The 20,913-nt window shown below is 48.6% G+C and overlaps 8 protein-coding genes across 8 annotated transcripts; 6 read left to right on the top strand and 2 right to left on the bottom strand.

The window, feature by feature from the left end:
* Positions 1–1,168: 1,168 nt before the first annotated feature.
* On the top strand, positions 1,169–1,834 carry Triagg1_9111 (uncharacterized protein; the record flags this gene model as incomplete). The annotated part of the gene is made up of 1 exon (XM_062904033.1): positions 1,169–1,834. The coding sequence occupies one exon, from the start codon at positions 1,169–1,171 to the stop codon at positions 1,832–1,834; it is 666 nt and encodes a 221-aa protein (XP_062751884.1).
* Positions 1,835–2,886: 1,052 nt separating this feature from the next.
* Triagg1_9110 (uncharacterized protein) lies at positions 2,887–5,405 on the top strand (the record flags this gene model as incomplete). The annotated part of the gene is made up of 2 exons (XM_062904032.1): positions 2,887–3,181; positions 3,256–5,405. The coding sequence occupies 2 exons, from the start codon at positions 2,887–2,889 to the stop codon at positions 5,403–5,405; spliced, it is 2,445 nt and encodes an 814-aa protein (XP_062751883.1).
* A 1,120-nt stretch (positions 5,406–6,525) lies between these two features.
* Triagg1_9109 (uncharacterized protein) lies at positions 6,526–7,236 on the bottom strand (the record flags this gene model as incomplete). The annotated part of the gene is made up of 1 exon (XM_062904031.1): positions 6,526–7,236. One exon carries the CDS (start codon positions 7,234–7,236, stop codon positions 6,526–6,528), a length of 711 nt encoding a protein of 236 aa, XP_062751882.1.
* Positions 7,237–7,954: 718 nt separating this feature from the next.
* Positions 7,955–9,362, bottom strand: Triagg1_9108 (uncharacterized protein; the record flags this gene model as incomplete). Its single annotated transcript, XM_062904030.1, has 2 exons — positions 7,955–8,358; positions 8,411–9,362. 2 exons carry the CDS (start codon positions 9,360–9,362, stop codon positions 7,955–7,957), a joined length of 1,356 nt encoding a protein of 451 aa, XP_062751881.1.
* A 799-nt stretch (positions 9,363–10,161) lies between these two features.
* On the top strand, positions 10,162–12,173 carry Triagg1_9107 (uncharacterized protein; the record flags this gene model as incomplete). Its single annotated transcript, XM_062904029.1, has 5 exons — positions 10,162–11,102; positions 11,149–11,251; positions 11,311–11,655; positions 11,715–11,856; positions 11,917–12,173. The coding sequence occupies 5 exons, from the start codon at positions 10,162–10,164 to the stop codon at positions 12,171–12,173; spliced, it is 1,788 nt and encodes a 595-aa protein (XP_062751880.1).
* A 1,369-nt stretch (positions 12,174–13,542) lies between these two features.
* Positions 13,543–14,977, top strand: Triagg1_9106 (uncharacterized protein; the record flags this gene model as incomplete). Its single annotated transcript, XM_062904027.1, has 4 exons — positions 13,543–13,876; positions 13,937–14,215; positions 14,278–14,603; positions 14,666–14,977. The coding sequence occupies 4 exons, from the start codon at positions 13,543–13,545 to the stop codon at positions 14,975–14,977; spliced, it is 1,251 nt and encodes a 416-aa protein (XP_062751879.1).
* A 1,334-nt stretch (positions 14,978–16,311) lies between these two features.
* Positions 16,312–18,352, top strand: Triagg1_9105 (uncharacterized protein; the record flags this gene model as incomplete). The annotated part of the gene is made up of 3 exons (XM_062904026.1): positions 16,312–16,408; positions 16,471–16,705; positions 16,756–18,352. 3 exons carry the CDS (start codon positions 16,312–16,314, stop codon positions 18,350–18,352), a joined length of 1,929 nt encoding a protein of 642 aa, XP_062751878.1.
* A 477-nt stretch (positions 18,353–18,829) lies between these two features.
* Positions 18,830–20,008, top strand: Triagg1_9104 (uncharacterized protein; the record flags this gene model as incomplete). The annotated part of the gene is made up of 2 exons (XM_062904025.1): positions 18,830–18,929; positions 18,987–20,008. 2 exons carry the CDS (start codon positions 18,830–18,832, stop codon positions 20,006–20,008), a joined length of 1,122 nt encoding a protein of 373 aa, XP_062751877.1.
* Between the last annotated feature and the right edge of the window lie 905 nt (positions 20,009–20,913).

The following is a 20,913-nucleotide window of genomic DNA, read 5'->3' as shown; positions in this document are numbered from 1 at the left end:
TTGCAGAGTTGAAACGGATACACTGAAACCTTGGTAGCTGATGTTGGGTCTTTGGATCATAATGAGACAGCGAGAGATATTGAGGCTGGGGGGAGGTCGGGCAAAAGTCCATCTCCGCTGCCTTATGCGAACCATTTCCGCCTTGCGAACCATTGTCACTTCCTCCAGCCCAATGATAGAGCACCAATCTCGTTGGGCTCTTTAGGCACGGGCGGGGGTAATATATGGTGAGCGGCTGAGAGAGTACGTAGACACTGATACATGCAAAATACCACCCACACTCTTTACCTCGCCAAATAATTGCATTAACAGAGGTACTATATCAGCTCCTTTATTACGCAAAAGTATCGCAATCCGTATTTCAAAATGTGCTCACATCCGGCGAAGAGCTTCCATATCTATCCCGAAACAAGTATTCGAATCGTCAAGATATCTAAGCAAAATTGACTAATCTATGATATCCACATCTAGTTTCCGAAATGGGCAATCGATTAGTTGAGAGGCGCTGCTTATTGGAATCGGTTGAGCCACAGCGGAGTGTGGACTTATCAAGTCCTCAGATGCCGGGCAAGTCTGTTATACGCCATGTTCAATGCCCGGTAGTCTAACAAAAATATTTCATAAAAGAGGAAAAGGATATAAAAAAATAAAAGCAATTACAAACATCAGCATTATACTGTGTAGTCATGTCAGCTTGTTTATATACAGCTTGGATTGAGTTTGTGAAAGAATGCTCTATATAAATATCCGAGTTTGTTAGTATAAAGATTTTCCTTTTGCTTCGATGTCTTCAAATATTTAACCCAACTTTCCACACTAACACGAAAGATCAAGAAAATATCATATCGCAAAAATATATCCATTCTACAAAAGCCTTGTTCTCTTTGCCTTGTCTAGTCTCTTACCATTAATCAACGGCAACCCAGTTCAGCAACATGACAACCGTCGCCTACCCTGGGAACGCACCAAACCAACCGGTTTCGAAACATTAACAACGACAACATCCCACAATGGCACAATTCTACGCGTCCTCATAGACAACCCCCCGACCAATCTCTATGACTACAAACTCATCACCCTTGCTTTCCTCTGTTGTGCCTGAAAACATTACGGTTTCTGCTCCTCCGCCCAAGGTCATCATCTTCGCTAGCGCTGATCCCGAGTTCCGATGGGCCACTATGATGGAGTCCTATTTGGTACCAACCCTCCGTTCAACGAGTCTTACACAGAAGAGCTTTTTACAAAGAATCGGGCCATTGTCGGCATGCTGAAATCCCTTCCAACGATTCTTATCGCTGAAATCAACGGGCGAGCTACCGGTTCGGGCAATGAGTTTCTTGTGCAATGCGACATGGCCTTTTCGGGCCCCAACACAATTCTGGGGGCTCCCGAAGTTGCAGTTGGTGGAGTCCACGGGAACGGTGGCATTCAACATCTTGTGAGATTAATCGGGATGCAGAGAACTGCAGAATACATGCTTGCTTCCAGTGGAATTGATGCTCTGAATGCTGCAGAGATTGGGTGGGTCAACAGAATGTACAGGTCAGAAACCAAGCTTCGCAGAGCAGTAGATGAGATTGCCGGTAGAATCGCTCTGTTTCCAGCTGCAGGTCTCAACGAGACAAAGGCCATGATTCGGGAGTTTTCTGCGTCACCGTCAACAGTTGAAGCCGACATTGCAACCATTTTCAGGCTGGAGGCGGGTGAAAAGGCTCCTGATGCAGAATATCTACGCATCAGTGAGAATCAGAGTCGCCAGTTTGAGCTCGGTGTACCAGACAACATGGTCGAGATTTGGGAGTATAGATGCTGTCGTTCCATTTTGGCTAATTAAGAAGATCGAGATGCAGATACCAGGTTAAATGCATGCAATGCATGTAGTATTTGCCGTCGTATTGCTCAATGAAAAAAGCATAATACTTCTACTTGTAACTATATCCTTAGGGTCTCTAATACAAAGATATGATGAACGAAGAGCCCCAGGCCGTGGGAAAGCATGCAAAGTCTGTCACACAGAGTGTCCAGTCCAGCAAGAGTGGGGTGGCCATGACTGACCATGTAATTCCAAGGGTACAGTAGCATTAATATATCCTAATCGATGTTAGGCTGACCATATCCGGCTCATCGGCATCTCGTTTACTCTGAGTTTCTGCAAATCATCAAAAGAACCTGTGGAGGAGTGGCACTTTTGCTCCTTCTTTCTCTTTTGGAAAATTCATTGCCCGGTTCTCGAGTGGCTACGTCTCCACAGAGGATAAGCTGGTAACAGTTGATCGGTCGCGTGCTTGTGGCAAGGAACTCAAGAATTTCCAGGTCTGATGCACTATAATAAGTTTGAAGAGGATAAGTTGTTTCAAGTGCTAATAAGATATACAAACGGCCTCTGTTAAACAACCCTCATTGCTGAGTCTTCTACTTTGGCTCTACAGTTGATTCCTTCTGTGTGATCTTCTCAGGACGGGTAGTCTATCCGTTATCTAGCCACTGGCATTATTACACTCCATTTCCAACGGGTATTCGGCCGCCTTAAGCCCTAGTTATTGCCGGATCAGCGATTCTTCCAAAATCCAGCGAATGAAAATTTAGCAATCGGACTTTAGATGCCGGCAGAGTGCAAAAAAGGACCCTCTTCGTATAATTCGTATTAGTTCTTGCACCCCTCCTACCATTTCAGGCAATGAGTCCTGGTCATCGGAACTTTTGCTACTCCACATATTACCCCGTGCGTTGATACTGCGTGTAGTTGTGTAAGTCGAGTCGTTTAAAGCCACATTGATTTCCCAGTAATGGCTGCTTTTCTCAGAGATGCTTTGAGTGTTTGCATGGTGCCATCTTCCCTCACGTCGCTTGTGAAAGGTTGAGTGGCCGGGGATCAATCCTTGCAACATGGCCAGCGAACAGGATCACATCACTCCTGACAGCAGGCGTCCGGAGCAGGATGAAGCAACTCGAGAGAAGACGGAGATTCAAAACGACGAAAAGAAGGTTGGCTTGAATTCGGACATTGAGAGGACCATTAGCATCATCGACGATGAAAATGATGGCGACTACGACGTTAGGAAGGAGAATCGCTTTGGCGAGGTCACCGTCATCGACAATGCAAAGGATCTGATCACACACGTTTTGCATGTCGACGACAACCCAAATGATACCCCATGGACATTTCGCGCGATTCTTATTGGTGAGTTCCATCATCAGGTTCTCATCAGACTTTCTACTGTTTGAATTGCAAGTAACAACGCTTCTTACTTTCAGGCCTCATCCTCTGCATCTTCTCGTCCGTACTGCAGGAGATATTCTACTTCAAGCCTCAGGTAATCTACGTATCCGTGGTGTTCCTCACTGTCATTGCATACATTCTCGCGATGCCATTCCAACTTATCCCACGACCTGAGGGCAACGGCATCATATCCCGGATATGCCGTTTCCTCAACCCCGCCGAGTTCAACTCCAAAGAGCACGCTTTCATGGTAATCATGGGATCAGCAGGCTCAACCTCTGCAGTAGCAACGCAAATCCTCGCAGCACAGCGACTCTACTACGGATCGAACCCGAATCAAGGTGCCGCCATCTTTCTCGTCATCGCCTCGCAGTTTCTGGCGTACGGCATCGCGGGCCTCCTCCGAACGGTGCTTGTGCAGCCAGTCAAGATGCTTTGGCCGATTAATATTCCCGTCAACACGCTGCTGGAGACGTTGCATCGCGACAAGGCCGAGACGAAGCAGCGCCTCAAGTATTTCTCGTACGTCTTTAGCGGCGCCTTCTTCTGGGAGATTATCCCGCTATGGATCGCGCCCATTTTCCAGGGCATCTCGATCCCGTGCCTGGCCCGGCAAGATAGCCTGGTGTTTACCAACCTGTTTGGAGGAGCGCAGAACAACGAGGGACTCGGTTTTCTTGGCCTCTGCTTTGACTGGAACTACATTGCTGGACTGAATTCGCCTCTCTGGTTTCCTCTATATACACTGGTCAACAGCTTTGTCGGATACCTGTTGTGCATTGTGCTATTCATGAGCATTTACTACGGAAACATCTGGCGGTCTGGAGACTTCCCCTTTCTATCGCAGTTGCTTTACGACGGCTCATCTAACGCGACCAATTTTGTCGAGTACAATCTCACGGCTGTTCTGAACCACGATAACACCATCAACAGCACTCTTGTTGCCCAACAAGAGTTTCCGTATCTCTCTGGAACATACGTGGTCTATCTCCTCACCACAAACATCGGCATTACGGCCGCGATTGTTCATATGCTGCTGTGGAATTACGACGATATCAAGAATGGCTGGGCATTCTTGCACCCTTCCAATTTCAAGAACCTTCTCAAGCCATCAACATACGCCTTCTGGAACAAGGATGAAAACGATGCAGAGGTTCGACGGCAACTCGTTCTGGAAGACGAAGAGATGGACCCTCACTACAAGCTGATGATGCAAAATGGATATGCCGAAGTGCCAAATTGGTGGTACGGAGTCGTTCTCCTCCTGTCCTTTGTGATTGGTATTGCCACGCTGTACGCGATCAAGTCCACGCTGCCTTGGTGGGGATTCATTGTGTCCAACATTTTTGCCGCGCTCTTCATCCTCTTCTTTGGTGCTCAGATGGGGCTTACCGGGTTCCAGTTCAACCAGCAGCCCGTTATCCAGATGCTGGGCGGTTATCTGCTGCCGGGAAAGCCATTGGCCAACATGTACTTCACCGTCTTTGGTTTCAACGGTATTCAGCAAGGCCAGTGGCTGCTTCGCGATCTAAAGTTGGCTCAACTGGCCCATTTGCCGCCCAAAGCCACCTTCTTTGCTCAGATGCTTGGTACCGTCATTGGCGCCATCATGGACTACGTGATGATGGTGAGCATTGTAGACAACCAGACGGAGGTGCTTCTGTCGATTGATGGAACCAACATCTGGTCAGGCCAAAACGTCCAAGGCTACAACACTCTTGCCGTGGCCTGGTCCCTAGCCAAAGACATGTTCTCAGTTGGTAGCCGCTACCAATGGGTTACGTTGGCATATCTTCTCGGCTTCGCAGCTCCGATACCGTTCTGGCTGGCCTGGAAGCTGACGAAACGCGAGATATTTCGCGATGTGAATACGTCCATCATTATCTGGTACGCTGGAGTGCTTTGCGTCGGCGTCAACTCGTCGCTGCTCATGTTCTTCGGCCTCGGAATCTTTGCCCAGTTTTACCTTCGCCGCTACCACCCCGCCCTCTTCATCAAGTACAACTACTTAATCTCTGCCGCAATGGACGGTGGCACACAGGTCATTGTCTTTATCCTCAGTTTCGCTGTTCTGGGTGCCAGCGGAAAGTCGTACAACTTTCCCACGTATGCTCTGAACAATGGTGGTACGAACAACGACAAGAACATTGACTACTGCATGTTTAACGTTGCCAGTGGCGCTTAAACGTGCTACCATGTATGAGTTTCGCAAAAGGATTGAGTTATTAGATGGATAGATCCGTCATGCTCTGTAGCAACGTCTATTAAAATTTTTTTTCACTGTAAACCTGAGAAAGGGTCAGCTCAGATTTCACGTGACGACGTAGAAGAATGAGAGCTACGTGACAATGTTAAGCTTGAAGTAATTATAGTGGTATAAGATATGTATTCGCAACGGCGATGATTTTGTGGCTGTGACCACAAATAGTGACAGATTGAAGTAGGCAAGTAGTCGGGCACTAAGTGGTTGATCTATGTAATAGTGAAGTAGTGGATTGAGCAGATGAATGTGCCTCTGGAGATATTTCCGTTCCCTGCAGCTCATAGACATTCCCATTCTTGTACGGCCGCCATGGACGGTATCGCCGGCCCTCCCGGCCTGAATCTTCGGCCAAATTCGCATAGCGTTCTGCAAATGACAGGGTTCGTGGTCTTGACCAGGCGTCTTGTTGAGATTCTGATGTTGAAGCAGTTGTGGATAGTGAAGCTAATTGTGTTGTATTGATAGGTGACGTTGGCGGGAGTGAAAATACATGCGGCCGACTCATAGAAGGCTCGGGGCTTTGTGGACTGAAGGTCCCAATCGAGCTTACAGACAGTGTAGATGGTTTGGAAGCAAGAGAATATCTTGTCAATGGAGTTGAGTTGACAGTCTCTCCGTTTACTGAGGACGGCGAAACTATTGGTATGAAGGGTTTATCCATCGAGTCGCTCGAGTGTGCTCGAGAGTGTTGAGGCTGAACTTTGGGCAACAAACGAAAGCTTAGATCCAACTCATCGCCAAATAAAAGAGACAATCCAGAGTGATCAGCCTGGTTCACGACTACGCGACTGTTGTGCTGGTTGCCATCTTCAAGTGTCTGCCCACTTAGTGTTCGCAGAGTTGATGCTTGTTCAGGCGCGAATAGACTGGCGATTGGTTGCTGATGCGGAATTATGTTTGGAACAACAGGCTCCGGTAGATCACAGTATTCCTGATTCATCAGTAGGTTAGGCATGCTTGCCCTTGCATTGACTTTGACAGCAGGCAGTGGCGGCTGTGCTGGTGATGATGCTGGAAGTAGATCTCGAGTACCTACAACACGTCAGAACTTGACACACACTATACTTGGCGAGGCTACCAAAGTACCTGCTACATCGCCCATGAAGTCTTGTAGAAGCTCCAAGTTGTTAAAGAGTGTCTTGTCATCTGAGCCAAGAATCTCAATCTCCTTGGCATCGTCAGGTTTGCTTTGTGTGGTGATGATGGTCAGGCTTCTAAGGAAGCTAATCTCTGCCAGAATTGTCGCATTGTGCTGGCTCATTGTTGGTCCCAAGGCCTGAAATTCCCGAGAGTCTCTATGAGCCCATGCTATCTGAGTTTGTAGCGATTTCTTCCCAGAATGCAGCTCTGGTCGATACTTTTCCACAATACGAGATGCCTCGAGTAGTCCATTGTGTACCTTTTCGATGATTGAGTTGAGACGCTCAAGTGTCTGCGGTTGTTTCTCAAGAAGACCAAGATGCTCATTGCGGAGCCTAATGAGCTCCTGTAAATCTTGGTTGCATGTGCGCACAAGCTCAAGACTGCGTCTCATGTCATTGGAGATATTCTCTCCATCAATCGCCACACTGACAGCGCGGTAGGTTGAGCGAATGGAGGAGAAGACGTTGATCATCATTCCCAACAAAGAGGAAAGTCGTCGAAAAATCTGCGTCCGAGAGAGAACTGCGGGGAACAGCCGAGCCAGAGACAAAGGATCCAACTGGAAATCCCATGACACAATAAGGAACGGAGAATAAAGCTGACCGTGCATTGGCCAGTCGTGTAACGAGCGAGCTATTCCTTCCAGACATGATCGGCCAACTATTCCATCAGTTCTCGGAGAAAAGGAAAGCTAGAAACGTGTTGGCAGGGGCTTCTAGGCAGTCGAACCGTCGCTTCTGATCTGTCGCTATGGGTGACTCTCAGACTTTGAAACACTTGATCTTGCTTTCATCATCATTTGACGGGCGAGATAAGTTTCAAGGAGCCCTTGCTTGTGATCTTCTGGAAAGGGGCAAATGTCCGAGGTACGCAAATCTTCTTCCAAACGACCTTTTGCATTCCGAATACGTTGCATATTTCCGCTCGCGCATATGCATGTTGGTTCGAAGTTTTGTCAATCGCGAGGCTACCAATGAGGTTCCAGTTGCATCCCTGTATACATGCATCTACCCGAGTTAATTTGTGTATACGAGCAACTCGAACGGCCCCCAATCGGCGATAAGAAAGATTGAAGGATATGTCTGCAAAAAAATGCGGCTGAGGAACTAGGGTTGATAGTTTGCCTTGTGATTCGGCACCGTGGATGCCCTTCCAGTAGACAAGTTCCCCGACAGTTTGTTCGTTAGCGACGGCTATCACAATGTTCTACGCTGAAGAGTCATTTTAGATGTGCGACTCGCGTATTAATGCGAGTATTATTAATCAAAAGAATAGTGCTGTAGTATCAAGAGACTCTGCAATCCTAAAGCCTCTTGTATATCCCTAGATCAGAGAGCTGCCTCAACCGGGGCTGCAACCCTTCGTGGCGGCCGACAAGGATTTCCATCACGATCGCTACACTTTTCTAAGCCGGGGCAGATTACAACGGCACGCGTATCCGCCGTATTGCTCCCAAGCCCTTCAAAAGTAAACTTCCAATCCACCGGGTGAGAGAACAGGACGTAGCCAAGCTTTGCGCATTCCATCGCAACTTCTTGGAGATGGCTTGTCTGGTGACTGTTCTGTCCTGGAATAACAAAGACGTTCAAGAAACTGTTTAGAGAGTCGGTAACCAATTGAGCTTGAGGTGCAACTGTAAAGGCGTCCACTTGCAAAGAGGTTCGTTGGCTGCGATTTTGATGGAGGAGAAAAGCAGAGAGGCGACGCCATGTCTGAAGAGCTTGGGAAAATGCTACGCATTACATTAGTCTTGTCTTTGTGTTTATCTCTCGGAGAATACATACCCAGATTGTTGTTACCACCGTATTCAGCTCCGGGGATAGACTGAAGCAACCCAGCAGCTGGTCCGGGAAGCATGGACAGACTGCTACGAGTGTGAAAGTCGATGCTTCCAAAAATGACTGTCGAAATGACGTGACGCAGGCCAATCTGACGAGAATAGCTGCTGGAACATAAAGTAACAATTTCCTCTGTACTCAATCCCGAACCACTCGATCCCAATCCGAGATTTTGAAGCGATTGCGACAATTCTCCGACACTGGCGTCCACTGGTTGAAGAGTGTAGTAGTCTTGCACATGCTGACGGATGAGCTCGCCCAGAGCTTGCAACTCGCTGACAATTTCTTGGTCAGGAGCTCCATCGAGGAGAAACTGCCCCAGCTGAGTACCAGCAACAGATCCAATCCCGTCAAGGTATTCCGTCGATGGAGGCTCTTTGGGCTCAACAAGAATAGGTGCGTGGGTTATGTCTGCGGCCCCTCTGGCCTTTCGACGGCGGAACAGTAAGAGAGCGGCGAGAAGGCCAATGATGAGGCCGGCGGCAGCACAGCCGACCGCAATTCCAGCGGTGGCACCTGTAGAGATAGATGCATGTTGATGAAGGGGCAATGTTGTCTGTGAAGATGTAGGAAGAGAGCTGGTAACGCTTGTATCTGGGTTCGGGACAGCAGTAGAAGTTTCCTCCACACTGGTGGACGTATCAGAAGGAAGGCCCGTTGTGCCATCTGGGCTGGTTGGAGTGGGACTCGTAGAAGTCGTATCAGTGGATTGAGTCGTAGTTGTCGTAGTAGAAGTTGGTGATGTGGTGGTGGTGGTGGTGGTAGCAGTGGTGGTGGTTGTCGTCTCCTTCGAAGTGGTCGTTGTCTGCTTCGTAGCGGTTGTGGCGGGACAAGGAAACCAAGTAGTTGTGCCCCCGTCAAGGCTGGAACAATTAAATAAACTTGTATTTGTTGACATTTTGGAATATCGATATGAACAGAGATACAGGATGTATCAAAACAGAGTCATCATCTAGGTATAGAACAGCTAAATGAAAGGCTTAGAGATGGAGAGCCGCACAATCATGTGCTGAATTCCCGTGTATCTCGTATTTGAATGTCATGCATTAAACCAAAACTTATTCATTATCAGTCAAGAAACCCCTATCCAACGGATTCAATGCCCTGAGCCGCTGCGGATATCATCAACAAACACAACGAGAGAGCGATCCACAAGCTAGTCGCGGATCAACGGCCAACTAAGATTCGCGGATTGCGGAGGCCGTTTGCTCACATCATTGGCGCCAAAGTGCCACGTTTCCCCAAGCTTGCAGGGTTCTTTGCCAGCGTTTGAATCCCTTTCCACCGCACTGGGATAGATCAGCTGAGGATTGCTGTTTGCTTGGAGGCCAATGCATCACCGAACAAGGGTGACTGAAACAGAGCACAACCAACAGCGTAACACTGCAGCTGCACTCGTCGCTCCTCGTAATTTTGCTCTTAATGGATGAATTGCAACTATCGATCTATTGACGGGCACTCCGATGGGTGTACTCGTGACATATACTTTAGTTACGAGATTAGAGCTTGGGGGCTGGCGATGAGTGCTCAGACGAGAGTTGCATCGAACCAAAGTCTCGGGAATGATGTCAAGATGGCCGAAAAGCCAGACATTATCGTGTCAATTGACTTGGGCACTACTTATACAGGCAAGAAACAACTGCTACAGCTCTGTGAGAGATGCGTGGCGCTGACAATGGCATTAAGGCGTCGCATGGATGACCCCAAAGACACCAATCCAGGTCGTCAATGATTGGCCTGGCAGCGGTGATCGAGGAGAGCGCAAAGTCCCAACAACTCTGATATACAATAGCGATGGGACTTTGTCATCTTGGGGCTATCTATGTGATGATGACGATGAAACATTGCCAGGCAAAACCCGGCGAGATTTTTTCAAAATCTTCATCGATGAAGAGACACTCGTCGCAGCTCAGCAACGCGGATTCTCCAATGTTCCAGAGAGTCCAAGACAGGCCCAGATGTTTGCCACAGAATATCTCCACCAGGTATATCTCCATGTGAAGGAGACTATCGAGACGCAGACTGGCAAACGACACGTTGGTGGCTGGGCAGACATGGCTGTGACGTTTCTGTTCAGCGTGCCCACGACATGGACGCGTATGGAGATTATCAACATCTTCAAGGGCATCATACGAGATGCAGGCTTTGGCGTACAAGGGCCGAGGCACATGGCCCAGGTCGACCTCACCGAGGCTGAAGCTGCTGCTGTTGCAACGCTCAAGACAAGCCCAGTGGCATTTCATCGCGGCAGCTTGTTTTTGACGGTTGACGCCGGGGGAGGAACAACAGATTTGGCGCTGATGATAGTTACATCAAGTGATCCCAATTTTCCCCAGATGGCACAGATGTCTGCTGTCAAGGGAGTCGGGATTGGGTCGACTCTCATTGACAGAGCATTTGTTCGATTGATCATGGAGAGATTGGCCCGACATCCCAATATGCGACCCCAGCTCCCCAATGATTTCGCTGTTCGGTTGTCAAAGAGTCATCATTTCAAGATTCTAAAGCACAAGTTTGGCGAAAGAGTTTATATGCAGCCCGTGTTTAAGCTTCAATTAGAAGGCGTATCGCATGAGTTTAGCCATGCTGGACTGGGCGTCGAAAACGGCCGAATGCTTTTCACAATGTTGGTACTCTGGTAATCTGTTTCCAGTGGCGTTTGTAATTGGACTGACAAACAGCAGGGCCGAGATTCAGTCTCTATTTGACCTTCAGATTGATGGCATCATGAAACGAATAACGGAGCAATTAAACTGGTTGGCCGAACATGGACACACGGAGCAAGTGGTGAGTGCTTCCACTTTATTTAAGAATTGTGAGAGGTTAAAATGCCAACTTGTTTGTAGGACTACATGATTCTATCCGGTGGCCTCGGTAGTTCCGCCTACGTACGCGACAAAATACAACAGCAGCTCATCACCTACCCACACATAAACGCCATGAGAGTCGCAGTAGTGCCATGTCACGACCCGCAGCTTGTCGTCGTGAGAGGCCTTCTTCTCGATCATCAGCAGAGGATGGACACAGGAAACGTTCCCGTTTTGGCGGCACGAATCGCTCGCTCCAGTTACGGCATTATTGTAAGAGAGATGTACTCACCGGCGTCACATTTTGACGAAGACGTCGTTCAAGACCAGTGGAATCCCAAGAAGAAATGGGCTGTAAATCAGATTCAGTGGATTATCAAAAAGGTAAGCAAACAACTATGAATGCCTCTGCATATGTCTACTTTTATTAAGACTTGTCACAGGGAGATGTGATCGACCCAAACATTCCTCTAGTGAAATCGTTCGAGTACCGTCTTGGACCGGACGACACGACAAGACGCTGGAACGCAGATATAGTAGTTTCTCAGAACGAGCCATCGTTTCTACCAAAGAGTTTAAAACACGGTGCGTTTCTTCCACACTCATCGCAAAGAAGCAGTCGCTGACAGAGCCATTGGGCAACAGCCGGTGTGACCAAACTGTGCATAGTAAAGAGCAACTTGGAGGGCATCGAACAGCACCAGCTCCTGCTCAAACAGAAACGAGGCATCTGGTTCCGCAAAGGATACAAGTTTTACATTTGCAGGTTTGATCTCCGTGTCATTGTTGCGCCCGCAGACCTCAGATTTGAGCTATGGTTTGATGGACAAAAATTCTCCGGGAATCATGAGCCCGTGACACCGCAATGGGCCGAGGCAGGCCTCAAGGTTAACCAAGAGTGAAATCTCAAAAATATGTAATGTGAATTAAGCAATGTCCAATATGCCTTGGCTGGGAATGATCAATTAGAGCGTTCCTGTAAAGAGACTTTTGTTAGACGCAACTTTCATAACAAGGCGAATTTACCATTGGGATAACCAACCTGCTATAATGTTTCAGCTTCTCCTGCATTCCAGCAAACACCCAATCATTTTCACAATTACCTCTGACGTGTGAATATAGCTTCTTGTACCTCACGAGTCTTATATCACACAGTACCCATTTCGTTTTCAGTCAACCTCTTCCTAATAATACCCAAACATCCTCCCTCACGCTAGCAACGCCAGCTTTGTATACTGCATGAGGGTCCAGCAGCAACTTGATCAAGTTAAAGGTCGCCTGTCAAAGTTCATCCCGCTACCAAATCAGAAACAGTGAAACAAGCATTTTTAGACGCACTAAAAGACAACTTGCATCAAAGCTGGACGTCCAAGTGTGTTCAGCCAGCCGTTGGCGGCAGCCACTTTCGACTAAACACCACCTTGACGCCCGTCAGATTGACGTGCAAGGCATTAAAGTCAAGGTTATAATTAAAGTAGATACTCAGAATTCATGGCGCCTTCATTCCTGCCAAATAGACGCCTCATAGGCGACCGCTCTGATCTTCATTTCAGCTCTTGCCATTTACGTAATTATTTAACTTCTCTATTTCATGTATCGAGTGTTGATATGATGAATCTTGTTCTGGGATGAAGCTGAAAAGGCCAAGTTTAATACAACAGAAAACAGTCTTGTCAAGGTCGATTGTTTCAATGAGTATTCGGTGCCAAGTCAGTTCTCTACCCAGAATCTCACCAAGTAGCTCTATAAATTTACAAGAAGAAGTCTATGACAAGAGGCTAAAACACAACCCCAGGGTGTATTAAATACATAGCTTAGTAGTGCGCTGCTACCTTGATAATGTTTAAGCCTGAAGTTTAGTGTATCTGTTACTAGAGTTACTGAATATGTTTACAGGTCTAAAGATCCGCAGGAAGAAGACAACCTCCAACGTACTTGTCACGTATCCTTACAACACCACCTTGCAGTTAGCGGTATTTTATACTTTTACACAAATTCGTGAATCTGTATCATGATACAGCTGTAGAAGCCACAGTAAATAGAAGGTGTCTCGCATCGTATAGTACGTCTCTGTAGGTCAAACTGTTGTAATCAAGAATCCTGGCTGTGGTAGAAGTTAGTATCAAGCTTCAACTATAAAAAGAGACAATACCCCCCAATACTTCCAATCATACTCCAAGAACAAACCATCAACCCCATTCCATATCAATGATCCTAAAAGCCCTCAAGCCCTACACCTCAATCATACCCGCCCACTCCAGATCCTTCGCAATGTCCTCTCCATGCTTCATCGTCCCACCCCACCTCCTCCGCGCAATCTCAGAATCCTCCCAAAACCCCGACCAAGTCCGCAAAGCAGCCGCACAATCCCTCGCCGCTCATACAGAAGTACGAAGCGCCAGACAGGAACACATAGCATACCTTACACAACCTCGCGGAGCCAAGGAAGGAGGACGCCCCGTCCAAACTTCGCCATTCATCCCCGAGCATCTCCTCAAGCAACTGGCGACGTCGGATTCAGTCGACGAGGAAACTCGCTCCCGTGCCAAGAAGGACTTGTGCCATCTCCAAGAAATCTTGGGTAAAATCCCTGCTGTACAGCAAGGTAGAATAGCTCCCCATATTGTATACCTCGCATGATGAGGTCAAGGCTAAGTAAATCTAGCTCTCGCAGCTCGCGAAAGAGCTCGGAGGGAATCTGCAGAGGCAATCTCTCGTGCCGTGTACGACGCAAGGCATTCACAAAACACTTCCTGGCTTCCCGGCAAGGAACAACGTACCGAAGGAGAACCTGCAGTTGAAGACGAGGACGTCAACGAGGCCTATGACAACGTGGGTCATGTTCTCAAATTCTACAAGGAATTCTTCAATTGGAATTCAATCGACAATAAGAACATGAAAGTCGTCAGTACCGTTCATTTCGGTGACCACTTTGAAAATGCTTGTGAGTACTTTTCTCGTTTTGTCAATGTTCAAGGCAATCTCTGTAGCTAAATGGTACGTTAGTCTGGTTTCCGTCCAAGCAGCAAATGGTGTTTGGCGATGGCAACACGTTTCTACGCAACTTTACTGGCTGCATTGATGTGATTGGGCATGAATTGACCCACGCCGTCACGGATTATACAAGCCCTCTCAACTACAACGGCCAGTCCGGTGCTCTTAATGAGCACGTATCAGATGTCTTTGGAATCCTGGTGAAGCAGAGGGTTGAGAATGAGACAGCAGAGACGGCCGACTGGCTCATTGGCGAATATTGTCTCCTGCCTGGTGTGAAAGGAGTCGCTCTGCGAAGCATGAGAAATCCAGGAACGGCATATGATGACCCACGATTCGTAAGTTCGACAACGGCGATACAGCAGTTGGCTTTTAAACTGCACAACTAACACAAAAAAAGAACAAAGATCCCCAGGTAGATAATTTTTCCAAGTACCAAGTCATGGAGAACGACGATGGCGGCGTCCACATTCACTCTGGCATACCCAACAAGGCATTCTTCCTGGTTGCTACGGCATTCAAGGGCTTCTCGTGGGAAAAGGCGGGCAAAATCTGGTGGCAGACCATGATTTGCGGCAAGGTACCGGTGAACTGCACGTTCCGACAGTTTGCCGACGTTACCGTTGAGTGTGCAGAGGAGTTGTTTGGTGAAGAGGCTGCGAGGACGGTGCGCGATGCCTGGACCCAGGTCGGCGTTACTCGAGGTATCTGAGATGTATGCGCGGTAAAATTGAAACAGTCGGATCAATGGGGCTTCGTGATTGTTCGTCTATGTGTAGTCAGTTATCACAGTTTAAAATTGTCTTGTAAACTCTCAACTTTACGCAGAACAAATTGACATGTGAGAGTGTGACCAGCGCATCGGCCTAAACAAGAAAGACTTTCCGAGCTGCTTGATGTGGCGCACAATGTGCTTGTGATGCTTGTACAAGCAAGGGTAGTCCTTCACCGCATCGTGGTTTGCGACGGTAAAAGCCTCATCCCCATTCTTCGTCAAGTGCGAGAACTTCTTTTGTCTCTTGGAACTCCGCGACTCTGTATGTCTTCTCCACATTTACTTCGGCAGTCACCGCCGAGAGCCGACAGAGTCAGTCGAGCGTTTGGCCGAACTTCGGCACTGGTTGTTAGAACTGGGTGCTGATCTTTCGCGATGGGTTTCGAAAAAGAGCTGCCAGCTTTAATATGTCTGCATCTCCAAGGGGGAAACATGCCGAGCAAATGAAGCAGAAGCAGAGGTTGATCCGTAGCGGATAGCTGTTCTTCTCCCTACTGCGACTCCATGTCAGTAACCGTGCATGAGTTTCCCACGGCATTGGTAGGTAGATGATCACCCACAATTAATCCTTACTTCCTCCCTACTAGGTACCGCATAACCTCGCAACACTCGTTTGCGGGTATCTGCAGCGTTTGGGACACCATTTACTAGAGATAGTAATATGCTAACTGTATATAATTAAGCGACAAAATCATAGAGATCCACCGACGAATTTTGCGAGGTTATACGGTACTAGCATGAAGCGTCCGCATCAATGCCTGACGTAAAAGTGATGCGACAAACGCGAAGCAAAAAGCTAACCTGTGCTCTATATCATGTCTCAACAATGTCAGAAGCTCAAGCCTGTTTTGAACGGCTCACTTGGCTGAGATTTGAGACAAAATAAGAGTCAGTGGCCGTAGTTGTCCAATTACCTCAGCTCACAGTCGTCGCCTTTCATGTTAAGGCTGACGAACTTGCCGGCGGGGACTCGGAGTCTCCGTTTATTGAGTAGTTGGATCGCTGGGTCCCATTTAAATCTGACATGAAATGACGATGATTCTCACTTACCGAAAGTCCAGACTCTGCGCTTGTTTCTGTAGTCCGAGTACGACTGACCGCAACGGTCATCCCTTTCCCCACGATGCTCCACGTCGGTTTGCTGACGACTGTGAGAACAGTTAAAGACCTGTCAACAGCCTCCATTTTCTGTTCTTTGAGTCTCCCCTCAACTTACTATTCGAGGTCAGCATTTGCATTCACACTACCATTGCTCACTCACAGTTTCGACAATGGAGTCATCTGGCGCAGACAAGGGCTTCTTCCAGAAATCTCCCTCCTTGGTAAACCAATTCTACGAGGATGCCACTTATCAACGCTGCTTCAAACGTGAGAGATGAGAACCTCTTATTCGATGGAGACGAATATTACTCACACACACCCTTGAACAGTATTTCTGCCAGCCGAATTGAGGGAGCAAATTGAACCAGAAGTGGCAAAGCTTGGCCAAGAGGTGTTGGCCGACAGAATATTCGCCTGGATCACAGACGCAGAGCGAAACAAACCATATCTCAAAGGGTCTGGCCGAAATGCATTTGGGCAATGGCAGGGAAAACTCATCATGACAGAAGGGTGGCGCCAGCTGCAGGAATTTGGCTTCGCGAAAGGGCAAGTTGATCTTTCTTGGTAGCAGAGTCGCATCGTTAACATGTCGCCTTCGGGATGGGGGGTTACAGTTTTGTCGCCGATGCCTATGACACCCCGTATGGACCTTTTGCACGAAACAGACAATTTCTCCGCTTGTTTCTCTGGGAGGGATCATCTGCAAACGTTACGTGTCCTACGGCGATGCAGGACGGCGCAGCTAGGATGCTACAGGTGCATCTGACCACTCCAAGCCTGGCGTCCAAACTATCAGAGACGGAAAAGCGAGTGTTTGAGAACGCGTTCCGCCATCTGACGAGCCGAGATCCCAAATTTTCATGGACCAGCGGGCAATGGATGACCGAAAGGCCTGGTGGAAGCGACGTATCATTGACTGAGACGACGGCCGTTTATCGGCCAAACGAGGCCGAAACGATGGCATCCAAAGAAGAGGGCATCCCGCTAGGCCCATGGAGTATCAACGGGTTCAAGTGGTTTTCGTCCGCCACCGATTCCGACATGACGATTCTGCTGGCAAGGACACCAGCTGGCAAACTCTCTACGTTTCTTGCGCCACTTCGAAAGCATGATCCCACTGCCCTGAGTGAATCTGGAAATCCCGACCCAAATGGTCAGTGCCTGAATGGCGTGCGCATTCAGCGTCTAAAGAATAAGCTCGGTACCCAATCTCTCCCAACGGCAGAGCTCGTCCTGGAAGACATGCGTGGTTGGATTATCGGGGAGGAAAACCGCGGCATCCAGGAGATTTCCGTCCTGCTGCACTTGACGCGGATACACTCCACTAGCCAAGCAGTCGGATACTTGGGCCGTGGCCTAGCAGTCGCGCGAGCATTTGCAAGGGTCAGGGAAGTCGGGGCCGGTAGAGGCGCTAGAATGAGACTGACCGACAGCTCACTGCATATGAAGACGTTGGCGCGGATGACTGCCGAGTACAGACGGATAATGCTTCTGCACATGTTTACCGTGCATATCCTTGGGCTGTCAGAACATCCGACGGAAATGGGCGCGGATATAACGCCGGCCCTCAAGGCACTGACGCCTCCATCAAAGGATCTCTTGCCGCTTCTGAGGGTCCTCTCCACGCTGACAAAGGCATATGTCTGCAGCTCGGCCCTGAGATTGCTGTATTCCTGTATGGAGTCCATCGGTGGCGTGGGCTATCTGTTGAACGAGGAACAAGAGTATCTCAACATTGCGCGTCTCTATAGGGACTGTGCTGTGCTACCCATCTGGGAGGGTACAACCGATTTGCTGAGCACTGACTTTATCAGGGCACTCAAGCGTCCTGAATCAGGAGTGCAGTCACTTGATGCCTTGGACCGCTTCATTAAACAGGCATTTTCTTTGAATGGAGATGACTCTCATCGCGGAGAAGTGGTGAAGAGGTGGGAGAGCGAGAGAAACCGCATTACCAAGGAATCTCAAAACGATCTTGTCGGCAAGGGCAGGGACCTTATGTGGTCCGTTACGGAAGTTTTGATGGCGGCTTTGCTGCATGTCGACGCCAACAATGACGGAGATGTCGCCGAGCGAGAAATTCTGCAACGATATTTGGAGGACAGATTCTCGGTAGAGGAGCGAATTGGTGTATCCACAAGGGAAGAGCTGGAAAAGGACTTTGCTATTGTGTATGGCGAAGAAAGATCAAAGACTGGCTCCAATCTGTAAGCATCAACGGAAATGCCGCTGTGAACATGAATGGGCGGACATTGAACACGCCCGACAAAGCATCGTTGAGTCAGGCATTCGACGTAGGATGTCCGAGCTATCACCGTTATTAGTAATTCAACCAGTGTTCCTCTCTGCATTTCCAAGCCAAATTTGCAATTGAAGACAGGGCAAATCGTGATTGATGTCATTCGATGAAGCTCCAGGAAACAGTCCTAGAGGAGCCTCCATCTGGTGGGATGCCACTAGAAGCATTCCAGTCAACAGTACCCCAGCTTGTGGCTGCTCGCTAACGGATGCTAAGCATTAGCTTCACGAGGCGGTTTAGCGTATCGAGCTGCCGATGTTGTGGCCGAGTGCCGACGTGATGGACGATGGAGAGATATAAAGCAGAGCATCAGTCACTAAATAGACACAATGCAGACAAAAAAACAGCCAGAAGTTGAACAGATTGTCCAAGACTCACATACAACCGCAATGACTTCTCGGATACAAGTTGAACGTATGATCCACAAAGAGGACTCTGGCGTAAGCTTTGGAGCTCACATCTCCAATGTCGATCTGGAAAAAACATCAGGTAAAAGGGCTTGAACAGCAAAGAAGATGGATGGTATCTGACGTTTTTCGCATCCAGAAACCGACATGGCCGTTCTCGCAGAAGCCTGTTACAAGTACCAGGTCCTGGTGCTGAAGAACCAAAAGCACCTGTCGCCACGAGCCCATTATGAGTTTACCGAACGTCTCAACTGGGCTGCGTCAATGGGCCACGGCAATAAGCAGAACCCCAAGAGATTCCTCTTGAGCCCAGACCTCAACACTGTTCCCCATCAGCCGCAGGTACAGATCATCGGCAACGGCTTCGTACCCGAGCATCAAGGTGCGAAGAATCTCAAGCTGCGATATCCACACCACCGCTCGTCACACTCCACCACCATCGCTGACGAAGACGACGTGGGATTCACCCGCTTCTACCGCTGGCACGTTGATGCTGCTCTGTACGACGATGCGCCTCCTGTTGCCACGACAATTCTGGCCGTCACGCTGCCCAAGAGACGCATGCAGACGGTGCGCTACGACGACGGCACAGGGGATGAACTACCGGTTCCGCTCGGTACGATTGCGTTTGCTAGCGGAGAGACGACGTACGACTTGCTGTCGGAAGAGGACAAGGCGTTTGTTCGATCAACCAGGGTCGAGTATGCCGCTCATCCGTACATCTGGATGGGTCGAGCCAAGTCGCATCCCACCGGTCTAGGCCTCGTCTCCGAGGGCAAAGAGCTGGATGACGATCAACTGCCGCCTGTTGATCCAGCCTCGATCCAGATTCTGCCAATGTGCTGGCGAAACCCCGTCACAAAACGTCTTGCGCTTCAGGTACAAGCAACTGTTGCACGGCGGCTGCATCTCGCAAACGGCGAAGTGATTGACGACTTGGATCGAGTTCGTGGCATCTTGTATCGGCTGCAGAGACCTGGAATTGCACCACGGTTAGTGTATGCGCATGACTGGGAAGAGGGAGACTTTGTCATTTTCCACAATCGCGGGCTTCAGCACTCGATTGTCGGATCGCTGGCAGAAGATGAAGTGAGAATTATGAGGCAATGTATTATCGCAGGAAGTGAGATGCCTGAGGGGCCAGAGGAAGTTGTGTTGTAGCGATGTACCTACGCGGGCTCAGTTACGTCAGCCTCGCTTGTGATAGCAGCATATCGATAAACCGATTAGACACCTTGTTGATTGCAATAGTGAACTCTTCGTTCAGGAAATAGGTAGACTGCGGCTTTGTCTGCTCTGTTATCGAGACAATGTTCATCATAATTGACGGATACGTTGCTCGTCGATTGATTTGATCGCGTGAGATGTGGAGGCAGAGGCGGGGGTACCTGAGAAATGCATCAATTGCGTTGACCTCATGTACCTAAACAACGTTTACCTACATCGAGTCGCAAGGCTTCTCTTGGGGTGAACTACCAGATAAACAAAAATATGACTACATCTGCCTCGATGAAATATACATGTATTCAATTGCATCTTGTGAGATTGAGATTCCTCGTGATTGTACCCATGACGGATTCTGCAGGACCACTAGGCCACAAACGACAGATATCCCATGCTCAAACGGAATCAATGTTGGACAAGTACTTGAAGATGCAGATATCTTGAGTGTACAATCAAAATTTTCAACCTCTTGGTACATGTCCTTGGTCGCTGCCCAGCGCAAACCAATCATTGCTTGGTAGGTCTCAATGGCAAATGCACACATGAATTTGCACATGGATCACTCGGTGATGATACTGGTAGGTCAGTATGGGTGATGGTCTGCTTACATGCTATTGAGACCAAGAAAAGAGGCGATGGTCAAGGCGATCACTGCTCAGCCAAGATTGAACATCGATACGGTTCGGCTCGCGTGGAATCAGGTCCACTGGTGTTTCATTGGATCGACCAGCATTAAGCCATCGAAAATGCAGTCATCTGGTTGATGCAACACTTGAAGCTACACGGATGTTTCGGGCCAACTGTACTGAGTACATGGATACGCCGGCTGAGCATCATGTCTC

The sequence above is a fragment of the Trichoderma aggressivum genome (genome assembly GCF_033847375.1).
Source record: "Trichoderma aggressivum f. europaeum strain CBS 100526 chromosome Unknown scaffold_049, whole genome shotgun sequence".
In the NCBI taxonomy this organism is placed as follows: Eukaryota; Fungi; Ascomycota; class Sordariomycetes; order Hypocreales; family Hypocreaceae; genus Trichoderma; species Trichoderma aggressivum.
This window is presented reverse-complemented; position numbering and strand designations above follow the sequence as displayed.